The sequence below is a fragment of the Manis pentadactyla genome, unplaced genomic scaffold (genome assembly GCF_030020395.1).
Source record: "Manis pentadactyla isolate mManPen7 unplaced genomic scaffold, mManPen7.hap1 scaffold_749, whole genome shotgun sequence".
In the NCBI taxonomy this organism is placed as follows: domain Eukaryota; kingdom Metazoa; phylum Chordata; class Mammalia; order Pholidota; family Manidae; genus Manis; species Manis pentadactyla.
This window is the reverse complement of record NW_026645140.1, coordinates 2799-25792: the sequence shown is the minus strand read 5'-3', so window position 1 is coordinate 25792 and position 22994 is coordinate 2799. Positions and strand designations below refer to the sequence as shown.

The 22994-nt window shown below is 46.6% G+C and overlaps 1 protein-coding gene across 1 annotated transcript; it reads left to right on the top strand.

The window, feature by feature from the left end:
* The first annotated feature begins 827 nt into the window (after positions 1 to 827).
* LOC118924998 (putative spermatogenesis-associated protein 31C2) lies at positions 828 to 5879 on the top strand. Its single transcript, XM_057496838.1, has 4 exons — positions 828 to 1004; positions 3222 to 4565; positions 5368 to 5628; positions 5763 to 5879. Exons 2-4 carry the CDS (start codon positions 3387 to 3389, stop codon positions 5877 to 5879), a joined length of 1557 nt encoding a protein of 518 aa, XP_057352821.1. The 5' UTR covers positions 828 to 1004; positions 3222 to 3386.
* Positions 5880 to 22994: the final 17115 nt, after the last annotated feature.

Genomic DNA, 22994 nt, shown 5'->3' with positions numbered 1-22994 from the left:
GGTAGCAGTGCGGATCAGACTATGGAGTATCCTCTCCTATCTCTGAAAAGCATTCTAGATACCTGGCTGAGCTTCAGCTCCACTTCCTGGGGGTCTGCCATCGTCACTGGCATCCTGTGTGGACTGGGGCTCTTCCTCCTGTCACTCCACTTCCACCCAAGTGATCTATACTCACCACCACCTAGAAACATCAGAAAGGTAAGGAGTCTTTGGCCCAGGCCTGACAGAATGTGAGCCTCTCTCTTCTTTGATTACTGCTGCTTTTTGGAGTCGGCTGTAGAGACTCCTGGGATGGGAAAGAATAGAACATTTATTCTCAGGAGAGAATACAAGATCCTCCTTCTAGGCATAAGCCAGGCCAGGCACAAGTTCTGGCAGGAGGATCTTTCTGAAGATCCCAGACAGGAGCCAGGTGGGCTAAAGGGCTCCAGGCTGAAATCCCAAACCTAGATGCCAGCGGCTGTGTACGGGATCCTAAGAAGTTGATGCCTGCGGGAGAACAGGCCCCTGAGCACTGATCCCTGGGCTGCCTTCCTGGGGCAGGGGTCTGGGGCGGGGCTTCGTCCAGGCCGACGTGAGGGCAGTGCTGAGCCCACAGCACCTCTGAGCAGGGGCTGCAGTGGGGCACAGGCCTCGGGAGGCAGCGTGCAGCCTGACGGAGCTCAGAGGGGCCTATGGGTCTGAGCACGTGTGTGTTTCCTGGGCAGAGAAATATACTGATGCAAGTAATCCAAGGCAGGTCTCACATAGAAAATCCTTTTTTACGTTCTCAAGGAAGGAAAACTGAAAATATTTTATCTACTTTAAAAGAGTACAAGAAAGGAAATCCCAAGACCCATTAGTTATATGTAGACAGTAATGCTCATGGACTCTGAGATCTGCAGCTCATCTAGTTGAGTGGGACTTGGCCCCACCCCGTCGTGATTTTGGGTTTTTGGTCCCTCAGCGTCACCTGCAGCCGAGGGAGAAGAACAGGAGGTGGAAGAGAGGGGCAGCTCTGAGAGGTGAGCGCCTGCCTGCTGGCCCTCTGCCCACTGCAGGCAGCCTCCCTCGCTCCCATCCGAGGGCCCAGGTCCACGACACCCCTGAGGGTGCCCATGGCAGGGCCTGTCCATCAGGAAACGGAGCCCGTGGGGAGGCTGCTGGGCAGGAGATCTGAGCCTGGAAGCTCCCCAGATTCTGGGCTGGAACAAAGCTGGGAGGGGCCAGAAGTGGGTGTCACCCAGCACGGACGGGGTGGGCTGGAGTGGCCCAAGAGTGCCCGGATTGGGACGGGGGACTCCAGGTCCACGTGTGGACGATGTGTTAAACTTCCCTCAGGAGCCTGTCGAAGTGGCCCTTGCCCTGTCCCCCACAAAGGATGGTCATGAGGGTGGCTGTGAGGGCCGCAGAGGGTAATGGATGTGGAAGCCCCTTCCAAATGAGAAAGCGTTCCCCGTCATGAGTCTTGCTATTGCCATCAGGGGTCCTGTGGCCTTGGGCACCGAGGCTTGAGCTCCAGACTCTAAGCTCCCCAAAGTCTCCCCTAAAGTGGCATGGCACTCAGGCTCCTGTTAGACCCCTAGGTCCCGGCTTTCACTACCATGATCCTGTCTTCCACTTCCCAGCTTGCAGAGGTCGCCTGCAAGAACAGGAGGTGGCAAGCAGCCTGCTATCACACGTAGAATGGTAATGAAGCTCACCCTTCTCTCTCGGGTTCTTCCTCCCAGACCCTGTAATGGGACTCCAGGGCTGCCGCAGCCTGGGGCTGACCTGGGAGGGGCAGCCATGGGGACAGGGGTAGGTACAGTCCTGGGGGGTAGGACAGCAGGAGCACCATGAAGTCAGTGTGGGGGCTGCGGAGGGCCATGGGCCCCAGATGCACACCCCTGCCTGGCCTCCTTGGCGCTCTTAGCCCCGGCTGCTCCTGGCTGCAGCTTGGGCCTTCTGTCTTCTTCAGCTACCTGAGCAAGACCCCTGACAGGAGCGGCGATCATCGGTCACGTCAGGACCCCCCTGGTGAGGTATGCAAAGCACAGACTACTGGAGCCCATTTGCCATGCAGGGAGCTTGTAGGCAGTGTTCCTCCCACCATGAACCCTTCAGCCTGCAGACCCCCCTGCTGAAGCAACCTCTGCCCCTGGCCTCCACTGCTTCACCAGGCCCACCAGGCTCCACATGTTCTGTTCATCCACACCCCTCCCTCAGTGCCTCTCCACCATCAGAGCTCTTCCTTCCCCTGGACAGCCTTTCACCCCAGCCCCTTGCTTCTTCCCCTGCACCCTCATGTCCCTCTGATTTGGAATCTCACCCTCCATCTCTGACAGCCTCCTCTGCCCCACCCAACAACCAGACACCTCCCTGATGCTTCCTCAGTGGGACCCGATGGCACACCCACTGGGCGCTGTCCCACAGAGCCCGTCCCCACACACCCCTGGAGCAGCTTCTCCTGCCACAGCCACCTTGGACCTTCATCACCCCATTTTGGCCCTGTCCTGGTGGCAGGTGGCTGCCAAAGCCTGAAGCCCCTCCACCTCCTCACAGGGTGGGTCCCAGACAGTGGCCTCATTCTGGGGAGACCCAGGCATACAGGTAGTGGCTGGTACCCCCTCTTTGCTAAGATGTGATGACCAGAATCTCCTGGAAATAGAAATTACAAAGAGAGTCAAGATCAAGATCTGCAAGGAGAAAGAAAAAGACATGTCACATCCAAAACAAATGGGCTCAGCCTACAACCTGAATTCTTTGGGGAGCACATTGAAACCACTGGGTGCTGAGCAGGACACCACAGCCCCCAGCTCTCCTGAAGCACAAAAGGCCAACCAGAACAGCTGCCTGGTCCTCAGCAGCTCTCAGGTCCCAAAGTCGTGGAGGGCCACCTACAGCACACATCTAACCAGGTTTTCTGGGGTCTCCCTTCCCTATATAGTGAATGCCTTGGGGCCACTGCCTGGACCTCTGAGAGCCCTTCAGCATTACAGTCTCCATCTTTTTTATTCAATGTAATCTCAAAACGTTACCCAGTTCAAATGCAGGCTAAAATTTCTCCACCGTCTTTCCAGTCCCAGCCTCTGTCCCAACTGGAGTTCCAGTCTCAACACTTGATTCCAAGCTAACCTCAATTTGAGCCACCAGTTCTGGTTCATGTCCATATCCCAGCCTATCTCCAATCCCCTCTCCCAAACATACCACCTTGTCCACACCACATTAGGGCCTGTCGAGTAACTTGTTCTACTTTGCAGAATAAGCCACAATCTCTCATCCGGACTGAGATTCGACACCCAGAATGGCCCACATTGCAGAAGCAACTAGAAAGACAGCGGGCTCTATCCTCTGGAGTCAAAAGGCCTCAGGAAGTCTGCAGTGTCCCTATTTCCACCCATCCTGAGGACAGCAGGGTGGCTGCTATGCTTCCTGAGAATTTTCCCATCAGTTCTGAGATGCGGAAGGTACTGGAGCAGCACCTCCAAGAGCGGTTCATTCACCCCCTGTGGGAGCTGCCTGGCAAGATCCGGAAGACTCTGGAACGAGTGCGGCTCCAGGGTGAGTTACCAGCCAAAAGTCAGACACAGAAGCCTCACCGACCCTCACGGACCATCAGGTTCCCCCATGAAAGCAGCCCAGATGCCCAGAAGGTGGAACTGTGGTGCAGCCAACACCTGGGCAGGGGCCCAAGGGGCTTCATGGGGCGTGTCCCAGAAGATCTCTCCAGGGGCTCAGGAAGCCCCCTAATGAGGTTGCAAGCGGTGAGCTCAGAGGAGTCAGAAAGAAACTTGAGGCTGCCGCGTCACAATTTACTAGGGGAATTAGATAAGAGTGTAGAAAACATCCCAAAAAGACACCCAAGAAGGACACCGAGGAAGACCGGTGAAGGTCTGAGCTCGGTGAGTGAGCACACATCCCGGCTTGCTGACAGCTTTGCATTTCCGAAGTTGGACACCCACCCAGAAACCGGGAATCGAGGAGACTTAAAGGGCTGGAAACCCCGTGTGAACACCTGCCACGGGACCCCCTTCCTTGAGCTGGACACGCGAGAGATGCTGGAAGCACATACTACAAGGTTCTGGGCGAAGCACAGGTGGCGGGCACTCTTTAAGGTCCTGAAGGCCGTAAATATCTTCAACCTCAAAAAGGCTCTACCCCTGCCCATTCTGCACTTGACCTCACCACCCCCAGTCACCTGTGTGTCTGGCATCCCTGCGATAGTCAAGTTTCCTGACTATGTAGGAAAACCCCTTCAGGCCTTTCCCGGAGAGACGGTGGAAACAGAGGAGTCATCTTCCACTGTGGGGAGGCCTCCCCTCGCTCCCCCACTTGTGTGTGCGGACAAGGTCTGGGGAGGAAGCCCATTCAGTGATGACCACAGGCGGCCCAAATCCTGTCCGACTGGGCAGGAGGGCAGGCAGCCTATTCATCACCCCACGCTCAACACCACTGGCAGAACCTGGCAGAATGGGACTGGGGAGCAGGACCAGAGGGGCGCCCCGGAGCTGGGTCCCTGTTCAGCAAAGGCCAGGGATGAGCTGAGAAAGGACGGTGGGGGCCGGGCCTCACAGGACCCCTGCAGGAAGGTGACAGCGCTGGAGGTGTGCTCAACATCACGGTCTTTGAGGGCCACAAAGGCTTCGGAGGCCACGGGATTCCCAGCTCTCCAGCCACCGTCTACAGTCAGCTTGCAAACAAAACCGCAGACCTTAAACGTGCAAACAAGTATTTCAGAAGCTCCAGAGACCAGACAAAGTCCCCCACTCCATAGAAAGTCTGTTACCCTGCGCCCAGGACAACCATTTCCCAACACAGAGGCTGTGAGTGAGCTGAAGCCCAAGGTGAAGGTACAGTCGGGGAACTATCCCCCAGACTGTCCCGCACACACGCGGATCATCAGAGGCCACGTGGCTTCTCGGGCGCCCCCGTGCCATCCCCAGAGAGGGCCTACAGGAAAGCACGGAGAGGGGTCTAGAGCACTGGGCCCACGTCAGGCTGTGACTACGGGCCAGCCTGCCCAGGACTGGGGAGCAGTACACTCTGCTGGGAAGAGATGCCCCCAGTGCCCATCAGGGGAGGAACGGAGGCCCCCAGAAAGCTCCTTCGGAGGAAGGTTGAGGCTCTTCTTCCATAAGAAGTTTCACCATAAAAACAATGAACATCAGGATACTCTGCCCAAATCTAAACTCTCATCAGCCACCGCCCGGAGCCAGGGATCACTCCCAAGATCAATTTTGAAGAACGCGGATCCTGAGGCTAAGGCGCTGATGAGAGCTGTAGGACAGACTTTAGAGGAGAAAAGGGCAGTTCTCCGGGGACTTCACTCCACAAAGTTAAGTAAACATCAACAGGAATGTCAAGCCCCAGTACGTGGGTGTTACCACTCCCATGGGCAATTCCAAGCCCCAGTATGTGGGTGTTGTCACTGCCATGGGCAATTCCAAGCCCGAATCTGTGGGTTTTGCTACTCCTGTGGGCAATTTCAAGCCCCAGTCTGTGCGTGTTGCCACTCCCATGGGCAATTCTAAGCCCCAGTACGTGGGTGTTGCCACTACCATGGGCAATGCCAAGCTCCAGTACATAGGTATTACTACTTCCATGGATAGCCTGGCCACCGAGAGCCACGAAAATGAGTCATACACCCTGTGGTCACCAAGCCACAAAGTAAGACCAGACTTGTTCTGTTAAGGGAAGTCAATTCAAACACCAAGAGTCCTTGAAAAGAGTCAGATTCAACAAGCAGCTGGACCTGAGGAGCTCTGCATCCTTGTCCCACAAGAAGACTCTGCCTTCTCCAGTCAGTCACTGCCAGGGTGGATCGGCTGTGCCACACATCCCAGGCTAACAGCCACACTGCCTGCGGCACTGTCCTCTTCCCAGAGGTGTCTAGTCTGGGCAACCACAAGGTGCTCTAACCTTTCCTCATTCATGTCTCCCAGAAAAAATGCAAACCTTTATCTCATTAGCACATCCAACATATTTAAGCTCCCCAATAAACATGTTTTTTTCCCTCATAAAAGGATAGTGTATTGGCTCCTGTGCTCATGATGTGCTTTGGCTTCCAGAAGGGAGGGCAGGGAGGGAGGGGTGTGTGGTTCTGCAGGAACCCCAAGTCTCTTCCTTGCCCATGTTTTCATACCACTGTTATTACACAAACAACAAGTAACTGAAAATGAGGAAACTACCCTATGAAGGTCTCATTCTCTGCAGGGTCTATTTCACTGTGTTTCTTCTGCTTCCATGCCACTTTGAACTCCAGGCGGCTGTGGAGAGCAGGTGTGCGGAGGTATTACAGAGCTGGGCATCCCTCTCAGGCTCCGGGAAGTATTAGAGCCACAAGAGTGCACGTCTGGAAGGGGGTGCTGGGTCCTGAGGTCAGAAGTAGGAGAAATCTGGCACCTGGATCTCTTGGATGGAACAGATGACACCAGCCCCCTGGAGCCCCTTTTCTCTCTGATGAAGCCTGGATTGGGAGGGGCCCTGTGAACCCGACTTGGCATAGCCTTAAAGAAATGGACGTGCACCCTACCCCACCTCTCTTTCCCACACTTTGGAGCTGCCACAGCAAGGATGGCACCGTCAGCTGGTGCACGTTGGGGGCTGGGGCATCAGGAAGGCTGCAGGGCCCTGGTCACCCCTGTACCAAATGAACAAACGGCCATGCTCAGGGGTCACCCACCTTCCCTTGTTAGTCCTAGAGAAGGAGTTCTGGAATGAATTAAAGAGGGCCTTGAGTGTGGTGTGGGGTAAAATTGCAGTATTTCAAGAATCTCTCCCCTGGCCTTAGTCTCTTTACATACACCGCTGCAGCTTCTCCAGACTCTGGGGGAAGGCATGGAGAGAGGCTGTTCTCTCCTCCTGTTGTGTAATTGGTCTGGCACCTGTCAGTTGCTAGGGATCTGTCCTCAGAGTTTCTCCTGAAAGGGGAGGGTAGGGAGGAGAGCCCACCAAGGAGGAGAGTGAGAGCGGCAGCCCGAGGGGACAAATGAAACCGGCCTCACTGTGAGCGATAAACGGGTTTCTCCAGTTGACGCTGAGATTCTAGCCTTTCATTCACACTGGTTTATTCAACCCGGTTCAAGAACACTGTCCCCCCACAGCTTCACCATGTAGTGATTATCTGACAGCTGTACACTGTGAATCTCTGGGAGTGAAGATTTGAAAAGGTGGGATTCGAGGAAGGAGGTGCCCATGAATGTGCAGAGAACAAGGAGCCCCCTGGGGTCCTACCACCATCTGCAGAAGGAAAAGTTAAGAGCTCAGTGGCTCATCCCGGCCCCATCCTGGGGTCTCCACCCTGCTCCAGCTCTGAGATCACAGGCCTACCTAAGCCACCATTAGCTCACAGGCAGAGGACCAAACTTCCAGGAGGAAAGCAAATCAGAGCAATTTCATCCCTTCACAAAGTATTCCAAGCCTGCCCATCAATTCTTGAATTCTCTTGATTCTAGAAAAGATGAGTTACACATAGTTGGGGGCACTTCACATGGATCCAGGAGGGAGATGTAGCACAGATGGTGATGCTGATAGAGCAGCAACAGGAAGGGGAAGCACCTTTGCCCTCTCAGCTCAGGCTTCCACACCATGCGGTACAGCCAGAAGTGGAGAGGCGGGATGCACACAGGGACTGCACAGACCACTCAGAGACAGTTCTCCACAGAGACCTCTCACACAGACACCTTCCACAGAGGCCATGTGTCTCCCAGAGACCTTAAACCTCACACAGGGCCCTCACGGTGCATCACAGATCCTTAGACAGAAACCTCATGCAGATTTCCCACAGAGATCTGTCAGCAAACCTCTCAAACCTTCTCAGAAGGGCTTCAGTAACACCTCATCCAGAGAGCTCCCCCAGATACCTCACATGGCTTCACAGAAACCTCATCCAGGGGTGGAATACAGAGATGCACTATCGCACAGAAACTCAGAACACAATGTGCATGGAGACTTGCGTCCATTATTTGGAATCCACTGCCAAGACCTGCTTCATAAATGGGAACCTCCCCAGCAAACTGCAGATCCCTGAGATGCTCCGTCGTCAGCACGGCACTCAGCATGGCTCTCTGCTTGGGAGAAATGGCTGGGAATTTCTGTTCTTCTGTAATGTCATTGCATCTGAACAAAACTGCAGATTCCACATGTAGATTTGCAAAATGAATTGTTTCATAGGTCTTCATTCACTTGCAAAGCACAACTTTTAAACACAACTAAAACACTCAGTTGCCAATGAGAAAAATTATCTTGTCCAGTTTTAGTTATTCTGCCCAATGGCAACACTGTCACATTTTTCATTTTTGGGGGGTCAGGGCTTGAGACACATTTATTATATTAGTTACTAATATAAAATTGTTTACTTTGGAAGCTTAAAAAAGATGCACAACTAATGGACTCTAAGAATGAAATGAACCAGGAAAGAAGCATCTGGACTCACACTGGCCTCCCAGAGGCTACATAACTATCATGTTGTTCAGCTCAGAACACCTGGCATCAGACTTGTGGGGTTTATTTTGGAACAAGTGAACAATTGTGAGGATTTTTCATGATTAAGACAAATTCCTGATAATATTCCTATTGGATCATTTGGCAAAATTATATTATTATTATTCCTTAAAATGTAGTCATGAGTGCAAATGACACTACCATCCATATTTCCAGGATATGACACAGTCCTAATGCTCAACTAACATACGTAAAGTGGCAGGCTGGTAAGAAGGGTTCATTTTTTAATCACTCTATGAAATGTACGTTTTCTAACAAAAGCAGTCATCCCTTTTATGTTATTACATGGCTATTAAGGACACACTGTTTTAAAATAGTTTTGAAATAGTACAAAACATATCAGTTAATATATGCTTGAGATATTAATATGGCCTAATAAAATTATTGAGGAAGGGATATCATATTATCTTAATTGAAGACAGCAGACATTTAATCAACGTATGTGTTATAATAATGAATGTAAGGCCCCACTTCTATGTCTGGCACTTTCCAAAGGGTGCACTTTGACAAAACTACATATTTCTCACTGCTCATCAGCAGCCTGCTATCCTTGCCATCATAAAATCTCCACTAATGATGACTGGCCGTCAAACCTGGGTCACACATAGGTCTCTCAGGTTACCCACTGGTATGACAGCATCACAGTCCTTTCCCTAAGAAAAACAGTGCTAACTGAGCTCTTTTGGCCTATTCAACAATAAATTCAATTTTTCTATTTCCCCATCACTTAAAAAAATTATAACTATTCATTTTACTACTTTACTGTTTTATGATTCCGTGACATCATAAGGGAATAAAAGTATGGTCATGGATCCATCTAATATTCTACCAGATGTTTTCTTTAGAGTGCTACTAATGCAGGTAGACTGATCAGAACAAAAAGGAAAAAGGAAAAAGTTCATGCAGAAATATCCTTTGCAAGGTGAGTATTTTAACAGGATTTTAAAAAATGATTCTTCTTCAGTCTTTTGAGGTAAAGTCACTTAAGGTGGCCAGAAAGTCTGGAAACATGAAAATGTCCATAATTAACTTATTGCTATACCACATTGAATGTGCTGTTCCTCACTAGCAAGTGATACTTCCGTAAGCAGTGCAAAACTACACTGAACCGTGTGCATTAAAGCAGTATTCCCATCAGTTGTAACACATTCGTCAGTCATACATTGCCTCAGATGATTTGTGCATTTAATTTTTATGGAATAAGCTTGCACCTTTAGAGGGATCAATCTATTAAAAAGATACTACTAATATTTCCAGACTCTGTGGGCATCTGTATTTTATTCTTAGTAAAATTCACAAGTGCAAATCTTATAAATATTTTTACCATTTATATATACTCAGACAAAATGCATATCAAAAGCTAGATCTCTCTCATCTTAAAAAATGTTTACATCAAAATATTTTGCTGAAAAGGAAATGATTTTTAATCTATAGATAAAATACTCTCTACATGATATTTGGGATATATAACAAATTTGTATTTAAAGTAGATTTTTACTTAAAACAGGTCTCACGCTGATTTTAACAAACTAGGGGCTCTGGAACCCAGTCCGGAGGGGATGATGCAGTTACTTTCTAGCATGGAAGTTGTCCAACACTATATTTGAGGACAAAATATGTATCTGGAAGAATTTTCACAGAAGAGCAGTAATGGGAGGAAAATGATGCCTCTGGGCCTGGCTAATAATACTCTTCCTTCACAACTTTGTTGTGGGCACCCAGGCCTTGTGGCTGTTCCTAGGTCCCCAGGCTGTGGCCTTTGGTGTCAGGCTCAGGGCAGCCAGGAGGGACCTTGAAAGGAAACTCTAACATCTAAGCTCCCCGTGTAGCAAATATGTACTGTGTTGTTCTCATGACAATAAATATGGCAAATAGCTTATATATGGAATTATTGTGAAGGTAGGTAGGCTTATTTATTTAAAAGTTACATAACCTTAAAAATGTGTAGAATCTAAAAAGTAAACATTTGTCTACTTTCATTCTCTTTACACAGATGTGAATCTTCATTTTATGATCTTCTAGCTAACAGGTGACAGTGACTTGGTGATGCTGGACCGTGATCTATGTAGAGTGACATCAAATTGCGCAATAAAGAACACTGTCTTCCCAAAAGATTCTGAGGTCAAAGAGCTTTGACAAACTTTGGGTTAAGCCGAATAAATAACATCTTATTCACCTTTGCTAGCTAGGCATCGTCGGAGGCTTCATGATATATAAGATGGACATATGTGTCATAATACTCCTTAATCCTGTTTGAATCACAAGACCTTGTTTTGCTTTATGTAGAAACTGTGAAACTTTTCGGAAACGCCTTTTTTGAGCTTCACGGTCCTGGCACAGGCTTTCTCCTGGCTGTCTGGGAGGGCAGCTCAGTGCTAAGGACTGGCTCACGTGTATATTCTCTGTTTCTGGCCACACCGTTCTCCTCCCTGGCTTCTAGGATCACTTTACTGTTCAGCGGAGAGCCCGCAGGGAGAGTGAGTGCAGGCCCAGCTCCAGGGTAGACCGTGCCCTGGTCACACGGTCCTCAGCAGGCACCTGAGGCCAAGACAGTCATGTGTTCCCTGACTCCCCTGGGAGAGGGATTTTTTCTATTTTTTCTAGTTCACCCTACAGGGAGGAAGCCTGAAGTAGCTTCTGAATGGCTAGGGGCTATGCTGCAGGTCAGGGTCAAGTCTCTCTCCCATGGGCCTTCAAGCCAGGGAGGCAGCCTGCCACAAGGGCCAGGGACCCTGCCCCTGGAGTCCTGGAGTTGAGGGCTGGAGGGAGGGCTGCAGCTCTGGCTCAGGGGAATTCAAGGCCAGCAGACCCCAGCTTCTCCAAGGGTCTTTGGTAATCTTCTGCAATGGATGCCAGTTAAAACAGTATTTCTTTACCCTATTCATTCATTCTTGTCATTTCTCATTTTACTTCATGACCTGATTATTATTTTTGATGATTATGGAAATCCAATGCTTTCAAATATTCACCCTCAAGCACTGTCCCATTAACATTTTCCATGAACAGAAATGCTGTCTGTTCCAATCTTTGTCCTCCATCATTTCCTGTTCTTCTCCAGGTCTTGACCTTGCTGCCTGGGACACTGTCAGGGATGTTTCCAAGAGTGTGTGACTATTTGACTCACGGGTTCTTCTGAATGAAGTATAATCTCTGATGTCTTTTTCTGTTCAAATAATTTAGGAACAAAATGAAAATATAGGCAATATAAAATCAAACTATATTTTAATTTCCCATTCTATTAACACTCCATTTATATTTCCACAGAGCTAAATTAGTGTTCCCTGATGACTACATGTTGCTTTTATGGGTAAGGTACAAGAGTAAATCACCTTAAGAAAAATGCTCATGTATTTCTCTAGTGTGAGGGAACAATCTTCCATCCTTCCATTGCCAAGGACAGTTCACAGGGAGCACGACAAAGGAATTTCTCACCATATACTTGTTCTTATGCATAATCAAGGAATGATGCTATCACAGGGATCCAGTGTAGCTTCACTATAAAAGAGCACAGCCACCAGGATACAGCACTCAGCCAGGATACAGGAGGGAGGGAGATGGAGCACTATTACAGAGATCACCTCAGTATAATCATCTCTCAAATTAAAACTACACTAGGCTAAGAGCTCTGTGTTCATTTCTGGATTCTCACCAACTAGTCCAATTTCTGGCTTATGAAAGCCCTTTAGTAAATATTTTCTTACTTACTAAATTGAATGGGTGATAATCTAATGATTCTGACAATAACCTCACGATTCCAGTGTATTATATTTTTACTAATATCATGAAGTAAATATTGAGGAATCTGAAAGGCTTGGAGTTCTTTAAAAGAACCAAACAACGGTCTCTGTGACAAGATTGGTATGAAATTACAAATCAATTACAAAAATACCTGAAAATTTACAAATATTTGGAAATTAAACAATTATAAACAACTAGTGGGACAAAAAAATTAAAAGAAAATTAAAAAATACCTTGGAGAAAATTTAAATGGAAACACAACATACGAAAATTTGTGAAATGCAGCAAAAGCAGTTCTATGAGGGAAGTTCATAAACACCTACATTAAGAAAAAAGAAAGATTGCAAATAAGAGATCTAACTGTATATGTTAAGGAACTAGATAAACTGAGACTGTTGGCTAGTCTAATACTAAGCTAGATGGTATATACAGAGGGTATATCAACCCAATGTACTTAATCTATTTAGTTTGTTCATTACTTTAAATCGTAGAATAATTTTTGGGAGTAAGAAAGCTTTTCAAGTCTGTCTCCTTTTCTTGAAAGTGAAATTTATATTACTGAAAAATTAAAATAGCAGGTCACCAGATAAAGGTCTGAGTTTTCAGAAACACATCTGATGAAAAGAGCTGGGATTCTTTTGTCTGTAAATGGAAAAGACACAAATCAAACCTGCTTTCACTCATATAATGGAAATGATCAAGCACAGGTGTCAGTCACAGCTGAACCCCGGGAACAAACCATAGCTCTGGGATGGGTCTGTGGGTAAAATTGTAACATTTCCAGAATATCTCGCTTGGCTTTGATATTTTGCATATCCTCAGGGGTGGAGAGAAGTTCATCTCCAGGTCAATGGGAAATAACCAGGGCAACTGAGAGTATTTACCCTGAGAGGTTAAGGGGAAGGGCTTGCTTGCTTGCTTGCTTCTTCTGGAGTAGGGGAGAGAGATGCGCTGGACTGCAGTTTGTAAGCAATAAATGGGTTTTAAACTTTATTCCTCCCTTTGACTGTTTTTAGAGGTATTTTGCCACAGGATTTCCTGTCCCCAGACTTACAGGTCTTATCCCTTCCATCCCTGCCTCCTCTGGCTTGGTTCCATTTTGTTTGTTTCTTACAGTGATTCACATCTTCTGATAAAAGGAAGGAATCCTGGTGGACACTGACTTGTGCAGAAACACTCAGGGGGCTCTATCCCTAGAGATCGCCTCTGGGTATGGGTTTGCCCCTCTAGACACTGAGAATCACATATTCCCAAAGCATTTTTGTTTCTGAATCTCATCAAAGATGGTCCATTTTTTTCTGATCCGAGTTGTTGCTCAATGAAGAGTTACAGAAACATACAGGGTCTGGTGGTATAATTGAAAAAGATTTTCTATGGTGTCCATATTTTCTACGCGATAGTACAGGCATTAGTCAATGTTCCTCCATTCACCTACCTACAGAGTGGAGATACCCTAATTTTTAAAGACTGTGGTTTACTTCTTTCTCACATAATAGACATTTTTACTGCTTGCAAAAGATGAGTATCGTAGCCATGTTGCATCCACCCAGCTGTTCAAAGAAAATAGTGACTTTAAAAAAATGTTTCATATAAAACAACTGCACTAAATTCCAAATGTATATGGGAGACCATTAGAGTTTCTGAAGGAGCTGGGGTATGCCGGTCTCAGACGGCAAGGTGGCACGGCTCCCATGGGCTCCATGCCTGGGCGGCGCGGGTGCTGGAAGCGCTGTCCAGCACCCTCCGCTCCCCTCAGTCCGATCCTGGGAAGGACCACCGCCCGGGGAGGTGAATTCTCTCTGGATATGGAGACTGTCCAAACACTGGGAGCTCATTTCTGCTGGGCGGGAACACGCGGGTAAGTCTCCCATCCTTTACGGACTCTCTGTGAATGAAGCTGTACGTACATCTCCTAGGACAGGAAGTGATGCAGAAGAGCCAATTTCCCAGTGTGCGGTACTGGTGGCAGAGAACCTCTTCGTTCTTCAGAGCACTTTCTAAACTATTTTGTGATAGTTGTGTGGGTGGTGCTGACAGAAAATGATTTCTGTAACTAGGTGTAATTCTGGGGAGAGGAAATCCCAGGGCAAAATAACTCTGAAAACTGAAATCAGTCAAAGGGAGAAATAAAGTTAAAATCCATTTATTGTTTACAAATTGCAGTCCAGTGCTGTCTCTCTCTCCTGCTCCAGAAGAAGCAACCAAGCATGTCCCTCCCCTTAATTCTCAGGTTCAGACATGCCCTTAGTTGCCCAAGTAATTACGCATTGACATGTAGATGAACTTCTCTCCACCCCTGAGGATATGCAAATGCACCAACCAAAACCAGGAGAGATATTCTGGAAATACTGCAATTTTACCCACAGGGCACCCCTCCAGAAATCTCACCTTATAATCTACTTGTTCCCCTTTTTCTGCAATAGTCCCTGGGCAAGAAAACTGGAGCACTGTGACCAGACTAATGACACAACAATAGCAACAGCAATAAAATCCTGACAGTCCTCAAGCTGGAGGATTCAGCTAGGTTCAAAGTCTTATGCAGATTCAGTCCATAGCTGGTCCATTCCATAGGCAGGCAGTAGCCGAGGGTTCAGAGCAATCATCATGCAGCAGCTGCACAGGGGCAGCCATTCAGGCCAAGAGGACTATAGGAGAAAATAACATTAAGGGTGATAAGATACATGTTTTAATGACACCAGCATAGGCAAATCCTGTCCATCAGGTAGGATACATGCAAGAGAGTGGTCTTGTGATAAAACAGTGGCAGGAATGGGATCTCGTCCTGGTCTAGTATATGACACGTTCACCCCCCTCCCTGTGGGAGTTACAGTTGGGTCGATATATAGGGCTAGTGGAGGTACATGCGCTGGCCATAAAGATAAAACTTCCCCGCAAGATGCTCTTACCTCCTGGATGTTTGGGTACACTACCGTGACCTTTGGGGCCATTCAGCTGTTATTCCAGGAATACACAGGAGGCCAGCTTCCAGGCCTTTCCCCCAAGGTGCCAGAAGGGCCAGCCATCACTGCTCCATGTGTGGAAATGTCCAGGGCCAGGTCCATTCAACAGTGTCTAGAGGACTTAATGAAGTTGGGGCTGGCAGCAGGATGTTGCTCTGCTGGCAATATCTTGGTTTCAATAACTTCTTTGGTTTGGACGTATAACTGTATAGGAGAGGCAGCAAGGTGTGTGAGCATATCCACAGGGCTCAAAGTTCCTCTACGTGGCTTCTCATTCAAACGCTGTGGCACTGTCCATAGGTGAACTGACCAACCCCGAAGGCTATTGCTGTCTGACTTCAGGCCAGATTTCAACAAACCATTGTACCTCTCGATCGCCTGCCCCGGCAAGATTATATGGTACATGAAATTTCCACTTTATTACTAATTGCTGCAACCATTCTTGTAATGCATGTCCAGCAAAATGGGTGCCCTGATCAATTTCAATCAACTCCGTCTGGCCATTGGCTGCAAAGAGAAGCTCTAGACCTCTCTTGGTGGTTTGCTGATATGCACAATGTGCAGGAAAAGCAACCAATAGTCTAGTAGTCATGTCCACACAACATATGGCATACTGATATCCTTCTGATATGGGCAGAGGCCCAATATAGTCTATTTGCCACCTGACAAGGGATATTGGCCCCCTTACTATTGCCCCATGTTGTTGTGGGACTTGGTGTAAGTCCCTCTCAGAGCACACAAGGCACTCCTTCCGGGCACTGCTGACTTCTTCAAAGGTCAGTGGCAAATCCCACTGATGGGCTACAGCCCACATTGTCTTTTGCCCCGCGTACAACAAACGCTGGTGTAGCCATTGGGCCACATTAGATGGAGGCTTTCCTTCTAGCCAGAGAGCTGGCCAGAGGCTAGAGTTCCAAATCTTGTAAACAATGGTAGTATTAGAGTACCCCTAACAACAGCCTTTATTTCTTTACCCAAATTGATACTCACTGTTCCTGGCTTACACTCTTTGTTCCTGGCTCACATCTTTTACTGCAAAGTAGAATGGAACCAAAGGGAATTAAATTTATTGGACCTTAGATTTATTCAAAGTCTGTACAAAACAGCGATTAAGAACACGGGGATTGCAGTCAGATATATCAGGGTGTAAATTCCTGCTTAGCACTTAACTGCTGCAGTTTGGTAAATAACTTAATCTCACTGTCCTCTTCTGCAAAGTGGGGGTAATAATACCACCTTTCAATTTTTCTGACAATTAAATAACAAATCTTAATGTCTGGAACAGACTAAGAAGGAAGTTTATACAGTAGTTAATATTATCAAGTCTCTTCCCATTTCCTGGGGCCAAGTGCTTTACACACTTATCAACCCTACACAATGGATTTAGGACTGAAAAATGTAGTCAGTGTACAATAGCAGAAATTTATGTAGCAGTGGGAGTGTGTTCATAGCAGTATATTTCCCAACAATAATGTGAGACACAATTTTCTTGGTTGAAATTTGATAAAAGCTAGGTAGGAATTTAAAAGAAAATTCCACACAACAGGCTCTGATGAGCACCTTAAGCTGATACTCCTCGTTTCTGGATGAGGGAGGAGCACACCTCAGCATACGGTTTGGCCCAGGAGCCCCTTTGGCAGGACGCTGGCGCCTTTCTGGGACACTTGGCTGGGAAGGGCCATCCCACCTGCTGGAGCTGGAGGGCTGAGGACCCTTTATTGGCTGCTGCCCTCTTGCTGAACTCCGTGCAGTAAGCACCGCATACGTTCGTAGGTACTTTAGCGGATCACCCGTGGCGCCTCTGTACGAGAGGAAAGCGGGTTCCCACGCACAGGTGCTACTGTCAGTCCAACCTGATACCTCACATTCTCGTTCAGCTTTGTAGGTAACGCTGGACCCGAGGACACAACATCCGGTAAGGGGAGGTGCCTCCCTCTGGGGATTCTTGCAGAACCGAAGCCATTCCACAGCCTTGGAGGACTGCTTTCTCCTGCCTTTGCTGGACAGCCAATAGATACCTTGCCAGGTAAGGGCCGCCGGGGCCTGGGAACCTGCAGCTCAAGCCACAGGGCCTGGAGGAGAGAGAGGGGGAGGGGAGCGGGGGCCGGTGCCCTGTGTGCTGTGTTGGGGTGGCTCCGGGGGGCTCCGGGGGCGGGACCTAGAGCGACCGAGAGGCCCGGGGGGTGGAGCTGGGCGAGCGCGCGGTGGCGCGCACGAGACGAGGGCGGGGCAATAACCGCAGGCTCAGCCCGTAAACAGAGAACGTGGCGGCGAGTGCCGCCGTTCCTTGGTAGCCGCTTTTCTGTGCGCGGCTCGGCCCCGGGTGGAGGCTGCCGGGCTCCTGGACGAGTCCGCGCGCGATGTGGGCCCGGCGCTGTGCGCCTGCGGCCGGGGGTTGGCGGCTCCGCGGGGGAGCTACAGCCCTGAGGTGAAGACCGCAGACGAGCTGCGGGTGCAGCACCTGGAGGAGACCCGAAGTGAGGGACACGGCGCTGGCGGCCGCCAGTCCTAGGAAGGGGTCGCGAGGTCGAGTGTCGGGCTGCCGTCAGTGTCCGCCCGGCTGCCAGGTGGAGGCTGCTCCCCTCCCCTAGTCGCGTCGCGCCCGTGTAGCGCTTTCTGTGCCTAAAGGGGTGCTACTGGGCAGCCCGCCTGCCTGCCGGTGCGGCCTCACTCCGCGCCGTGGACAGAAATGCGCTTTACGCCCTCACCTCTAGACGGCCAAGGTCAGTCAACCGGTGTGTGATATTTGCTTCCAGACTTTGTTCTTCCTGTCATTGTTTTCTGTCAACTCGTATCAGGGCGAGAGTTTTAGAAGCCGCAGAGAGAATGCACTTTATGATTCCGTACAATCGTACACTGAAAGCTGTTCAGCTTGTTTAACGGGAAGAAGTTTTTCCCTTGTTCATTTTATATTAGAAAGTTAGTTTTGGGAGAATATTCCACTTATTAAAAAATTTCGAAACTTTTTTTCTGTTTGAGTTTCCTCTCTGAGCCCTGAAGATGTTATTGTTGATATTGATCTTGCCTTTGAGCAACCTACATTGGGAGAGACCGATGAATTAGCAACACAATACAGGAGAAAAACATGGGAGGGAGGGTGCTTGCCCTTTGGGAAAGATCATTGACGTTCATTCCTTTTCACTTGCAGTGTTGGGAAAAGCTAAAGGGATCTTGAAAGGAGAAGTAGCATTTTGCCGTTAGACCAGTCATTTAAGTTTGACATGCAGTTAATTGAGCACCTAGGATCTGTTAGGCAGAAGGGCGAAATGCGTTACGTCATGATTGCTGTCCTTAAGCAGCTGTGAGTATAGTGAAGCATATAATGGTCATCAAAAGGCTATGCTAACTTTAAAGATTCGTTGAGAGCACGTGGTCATTTATATTTGGGGAGATTGGAAGAGGAAAGGAGATGCTGAGGGTCAGGTTAGGGTTTTGCCAGATGAAATGGGTTCCAAGGCACTGCTTACTTAGGCACTGGAATTTGACATCAGTGAGGGTTTTTAAACTAGTTTTGCCTCACTTTCTCATGTGTAAAATAGGAAAAATATCACCAACTTTGTATGGTTGCTGTGACGATTAGATGAGAACATTACTATGAATTGCTCTCTAAGTATTTAGATCATAGTGGGTACTCCAGAGTATGTTACTTCATTTTTTATTTGTTTATTTCAGACAGAGACCAGAGCATGGTCAAAGGCATGGGATGTGAACATGAGTAGTGTTTTTGTAAAATAACATAAGGCAAGTGTAGCTGTAGTGCGGCATGACAGGCAGAATAGTGAGAAATGCAGGCAGAAAGCAGGTGGGCACTGGGGTGATTACAGATGTGAATGCCATCCTCTTGGCTAAGCTTGGTCTTGCTGGGATTTCAATTATATTAGGTGTATCAACAGTACATTAGATGCAAAGGGAACGCAAGTACAGTTGGTAATGTGCACATACTCAATTTTGTTGTCGTTATGATCTAAGTACAGATTGAAAGAAAATTTTCAAAAATATCTGGAAAGTCCTTAAGTTAGGGTCCAAATGGAAAGAGAAGAAATCAGAGCATACAAAACAGTTTAATTAAATTCAGATGTTTTCAGTTACCTGAAATGTAAAAATCAGCTATTAGGACATCCTCCATTTCATAAGGAAATTGACCCAGCTTCCTCTGAGGATCATCAAGAATGACAGCTGAGGCTTGGCTAACATTATGAATGTGCTCTGCTTTGTTATCTAACCAGCAGTAAGCAGTGCAAAGAAAAACATGAGGTGTCAAGGAAACCGCAGGTGGAGGCGTCTCCCTGAGCCTTTGCTTCTCACACAGGCGAGTCCAAACTTCAGTGCTCTCAGCAGCCTGCTGAGAAGATGAGAACTCTCCCGGGTCAGAGGAGCCCCAAACTGCCCTCTGCTCCCTAGGCCTCTTTAGGCTGGTGGATGTAGGTGAGTGCAGAACACATCAGCCCTCATCCACTGCCTGGGTTCCATATTTGTAATTTGTTGTGGAGGCAACAAAGTAATTTAGTTATATAATCACTAAAGTTTATTTAGTGGTTATTCTTGCAGTGTTACCCAGCCTAGTTGGAGTTTCATGGCCACAGTCCTGGGCATGGTTTAAAGGTTTTTCCTGGTGTCCTACAGTGAATGAGTGGCCTCCTTGATAGGTCAACTGCTCTCTGATCACTGTCCTTCCTGCTTTAATCTTCACGCAGTGCTGGGGTTACCTTTTTTCAAGGCCTAGACTTCCCTGCTCTGTGGAAAACCTCTAGTGGCTCCCTGTTTCCTGTAAGCCTCCCGTACAGCTGGCAGGCCTTCACAGTCTGTCCGTCTTCCTGCAGTCGCACCTCTCCCTTCCCTACCAACCTTCTCCCAAGTCTGGTAAGATTCTACCCATAATTGTGACCCACTGCAAAGATCATCTTTGTGAACCAGGTCAGAAGACCAGGCAGAAATAGAACACAGAAGCAAATGCATAGTAGGGCAGATCATCCTCGATACCTGCTGCTTCTTAGCATTCACATCTAGATTAGTAAGTCTTCCTGAGTGTCTCTGAAATCGTTTAACTCTCCTTCATTTTCTTTACCAGCACCACTCTTGTCCAAGCCAGCATCATGTCTAAAGTGGGCTGCTGTAGAGGCCTACTCGCTGGACTTACTACATATCCTCGCTTTTCTTTTTGGGCAGGTTGATTTCTTTCATTTTTTTTCCCTCATGTTTTAAAAATAAATTTTCATATATTTTATGGCAGTGAATTATATCTTGATAAAGATATGTTTATTGAGATAGATATATTTATTTTTAAATCGTTATTGAGGTATCATCCACATACCCTAAAATACAAAATGTACAGTTGTTTTTAGCATATTTGCAAAGTTGTGCAACCGTCACCACACTCCAATTTTAGAGCATTTTTATCAATCCACTCTTTAGCAGTGACTTCCCATTCTCACACTTTCCCTTCGTTCAAAATAAGACCGATTTTTCTACTTAATAGATTTGTATACTGTGGACGTTTCATATAAAGAAATCATATAGTGGCATTTGTGACTTCCTTCACTTAGCATGATGTTTTCAGGATTAATCTATATTGTAGCATGTATCAGTACTTCATTTCTTTTATGGCTGAATCATTCCATTGTATGGATATTCCACATTTTGTTTATCTGTTCATTGTTGTTTCCACAACATTTGGGTTGTTTCCATTTTTTGGATACTGTGAACAGTGCTGCTTAGAACATTCCTGTGTAAATTTTTGTGGACATCTCTTTGCATTTCCACTTAGTAGTGGGATTGCTGGATGATATGGTAATTCTGTGATTTAACATTTTGAGCAACTACCAAACTTTCCCAAAGTGGCTTTAGCATTTTACATTCCCACCAGCAAGGTATTGAGGACTTCAGTGACTTAACATCCTGACCTGTATTTGGGATGGTGTTTCTGATTATAGTCATCCTGGTGCATGTGAAATGGTAACTCACTGTGGCTTTGATTTGGATTTCCGGAATGGTTAATAATGTCGAATATATTTTCATGTACTTATTGGTCATGTGTGTATCTTTTCTAGAGAAATGTGTTTTCAGCACCTTATCCATTTCTGAATTGGGTGTCTTTTTATTGTTGAATTGCAAGAGTTCTTTACTTATTCCAGATACAACTCCCTTGTGAGGTACATGATTTGAATGTATTTTCTGCTATTCTCTGGGTTGTGTTTTCTTTCTTAGTGGTGTATTTGGAAGAGCCTAGGTTTTTAATTTTGAAGTAGTCCAGTGTATCTGTATGTTTCTTTTGTTGCGGTGCTTTTGGATCATATCTAAGTACTGTTGACTAGTCCCAATATCACACAGATTTATACCTGTTTTCTCCTAAGAGCTTTAGGGTTTTAGCTCTTCATTTGTGTCTGTGATCCATTTTGACTTAGTTTGTGTACACAGTGTGTGTGAAGATACTAACCTTCATTCTTTTGCTTGTGGCAACCCACAAGTTGAAAACTAATTGGTCATAAACATAGAAGTTCTGGACTTTGAGTTCTGTTCCATTTATCTACATGTCTCTCTTTATGTCAGGGCCATGCTATTTGATCACTGGAGCTTTGTAGTAAAATGTGATTTGGATAGTGTGAGTCTTCCAATTTCTGTCCTTTTTTAGGAGTGTTTTGTCTATTCTGGACTCTTGCATTACCACATGAGTTTTAGGATCAATTTTTTTTTTTGGTAAGAAAAAAACAATATGAAATACCAGCTGTCAATGACCAGTTTCTCAGATGAGAACAAAATCTACTTGTGAATGAAGACATAATTATTCTGTTTGTGGATAACATATAGCTTGTGACTAACAAGAAAGTTATCTGAGATTTGTCTGAGATATGACAGGGATTGCACCGAATAGGTAGATCAGTTTGGGGAGTATTGCCATTTTAACTGTTAAGTTTTACAGTCTGTGAACATGTAATATTTTTCTATTGAACAATGTTTTGTAGTTTTCACTGTACCAGTCTTGTGGGAGTTTTTATTATTGTTGTTAAATTTATTCCTATTTCATTCTTTTTAGATGCTATTGTTTTCTTAGTTTCATTTTTAGATTGTTCATTGCTAATGTATCGTAATACCTTGTTCTTGTATACTAATCTTATAGCTTGCAACTTTGCCCAAGTTCGTCATTTCCTCTTAATAACCTTTCAGTGGGTTTCTTATTATTTTCTATGTACAAGATCATAGCATCTGCAAACAGTGGTAATTTTACTTCTTTTTCAGTCTGGATGCCTCTCCTTTCTTTCTCTTGCCTAATCTCCCTGGTTGGAGCCTCCAGTACAGTGTCAGGAGGAAAACATGGCAGGTTTTGGGACTTTAACATCAGCCCCTAGACAGCTATGTTCTGCTATCTTCAACAAATAAGGCTAGTTTTTCTCAAATCATCGTCTACCACCACACCCATTCGCATGACAATTATCAAAAATAAGCAACAAAAAACAGAATAAGAAGTGTTGTAAGGATGTAGAGAGATTTAAAAACTTGTGCAGTGTTGGTGGGAATGTAAAATGGTACAGCCACTATGGAAAATAGTATGGCAGTTCCTCAAAAAATTAAACATAGAATTACCATATGATCCAGCAATTTCACGTCTGGGTATATACCCAAAGGAAGTGAAAGCAGGTACCCAACAGGTATGTACACACCAGTGCTTGTAACAGTGCTATTCAAACTAGCCAAAAGGTGCGAGAAACCCAAGGGTCCATTGAGGGATGAATGGATATAAATAAAAATGTGGTCAATAAAACAATGGAGTATTATTCAGCCTTTAAAAGGAAGGAAATTCTGACACATGCTGCAACATGAATGAACCCTAGAAACATT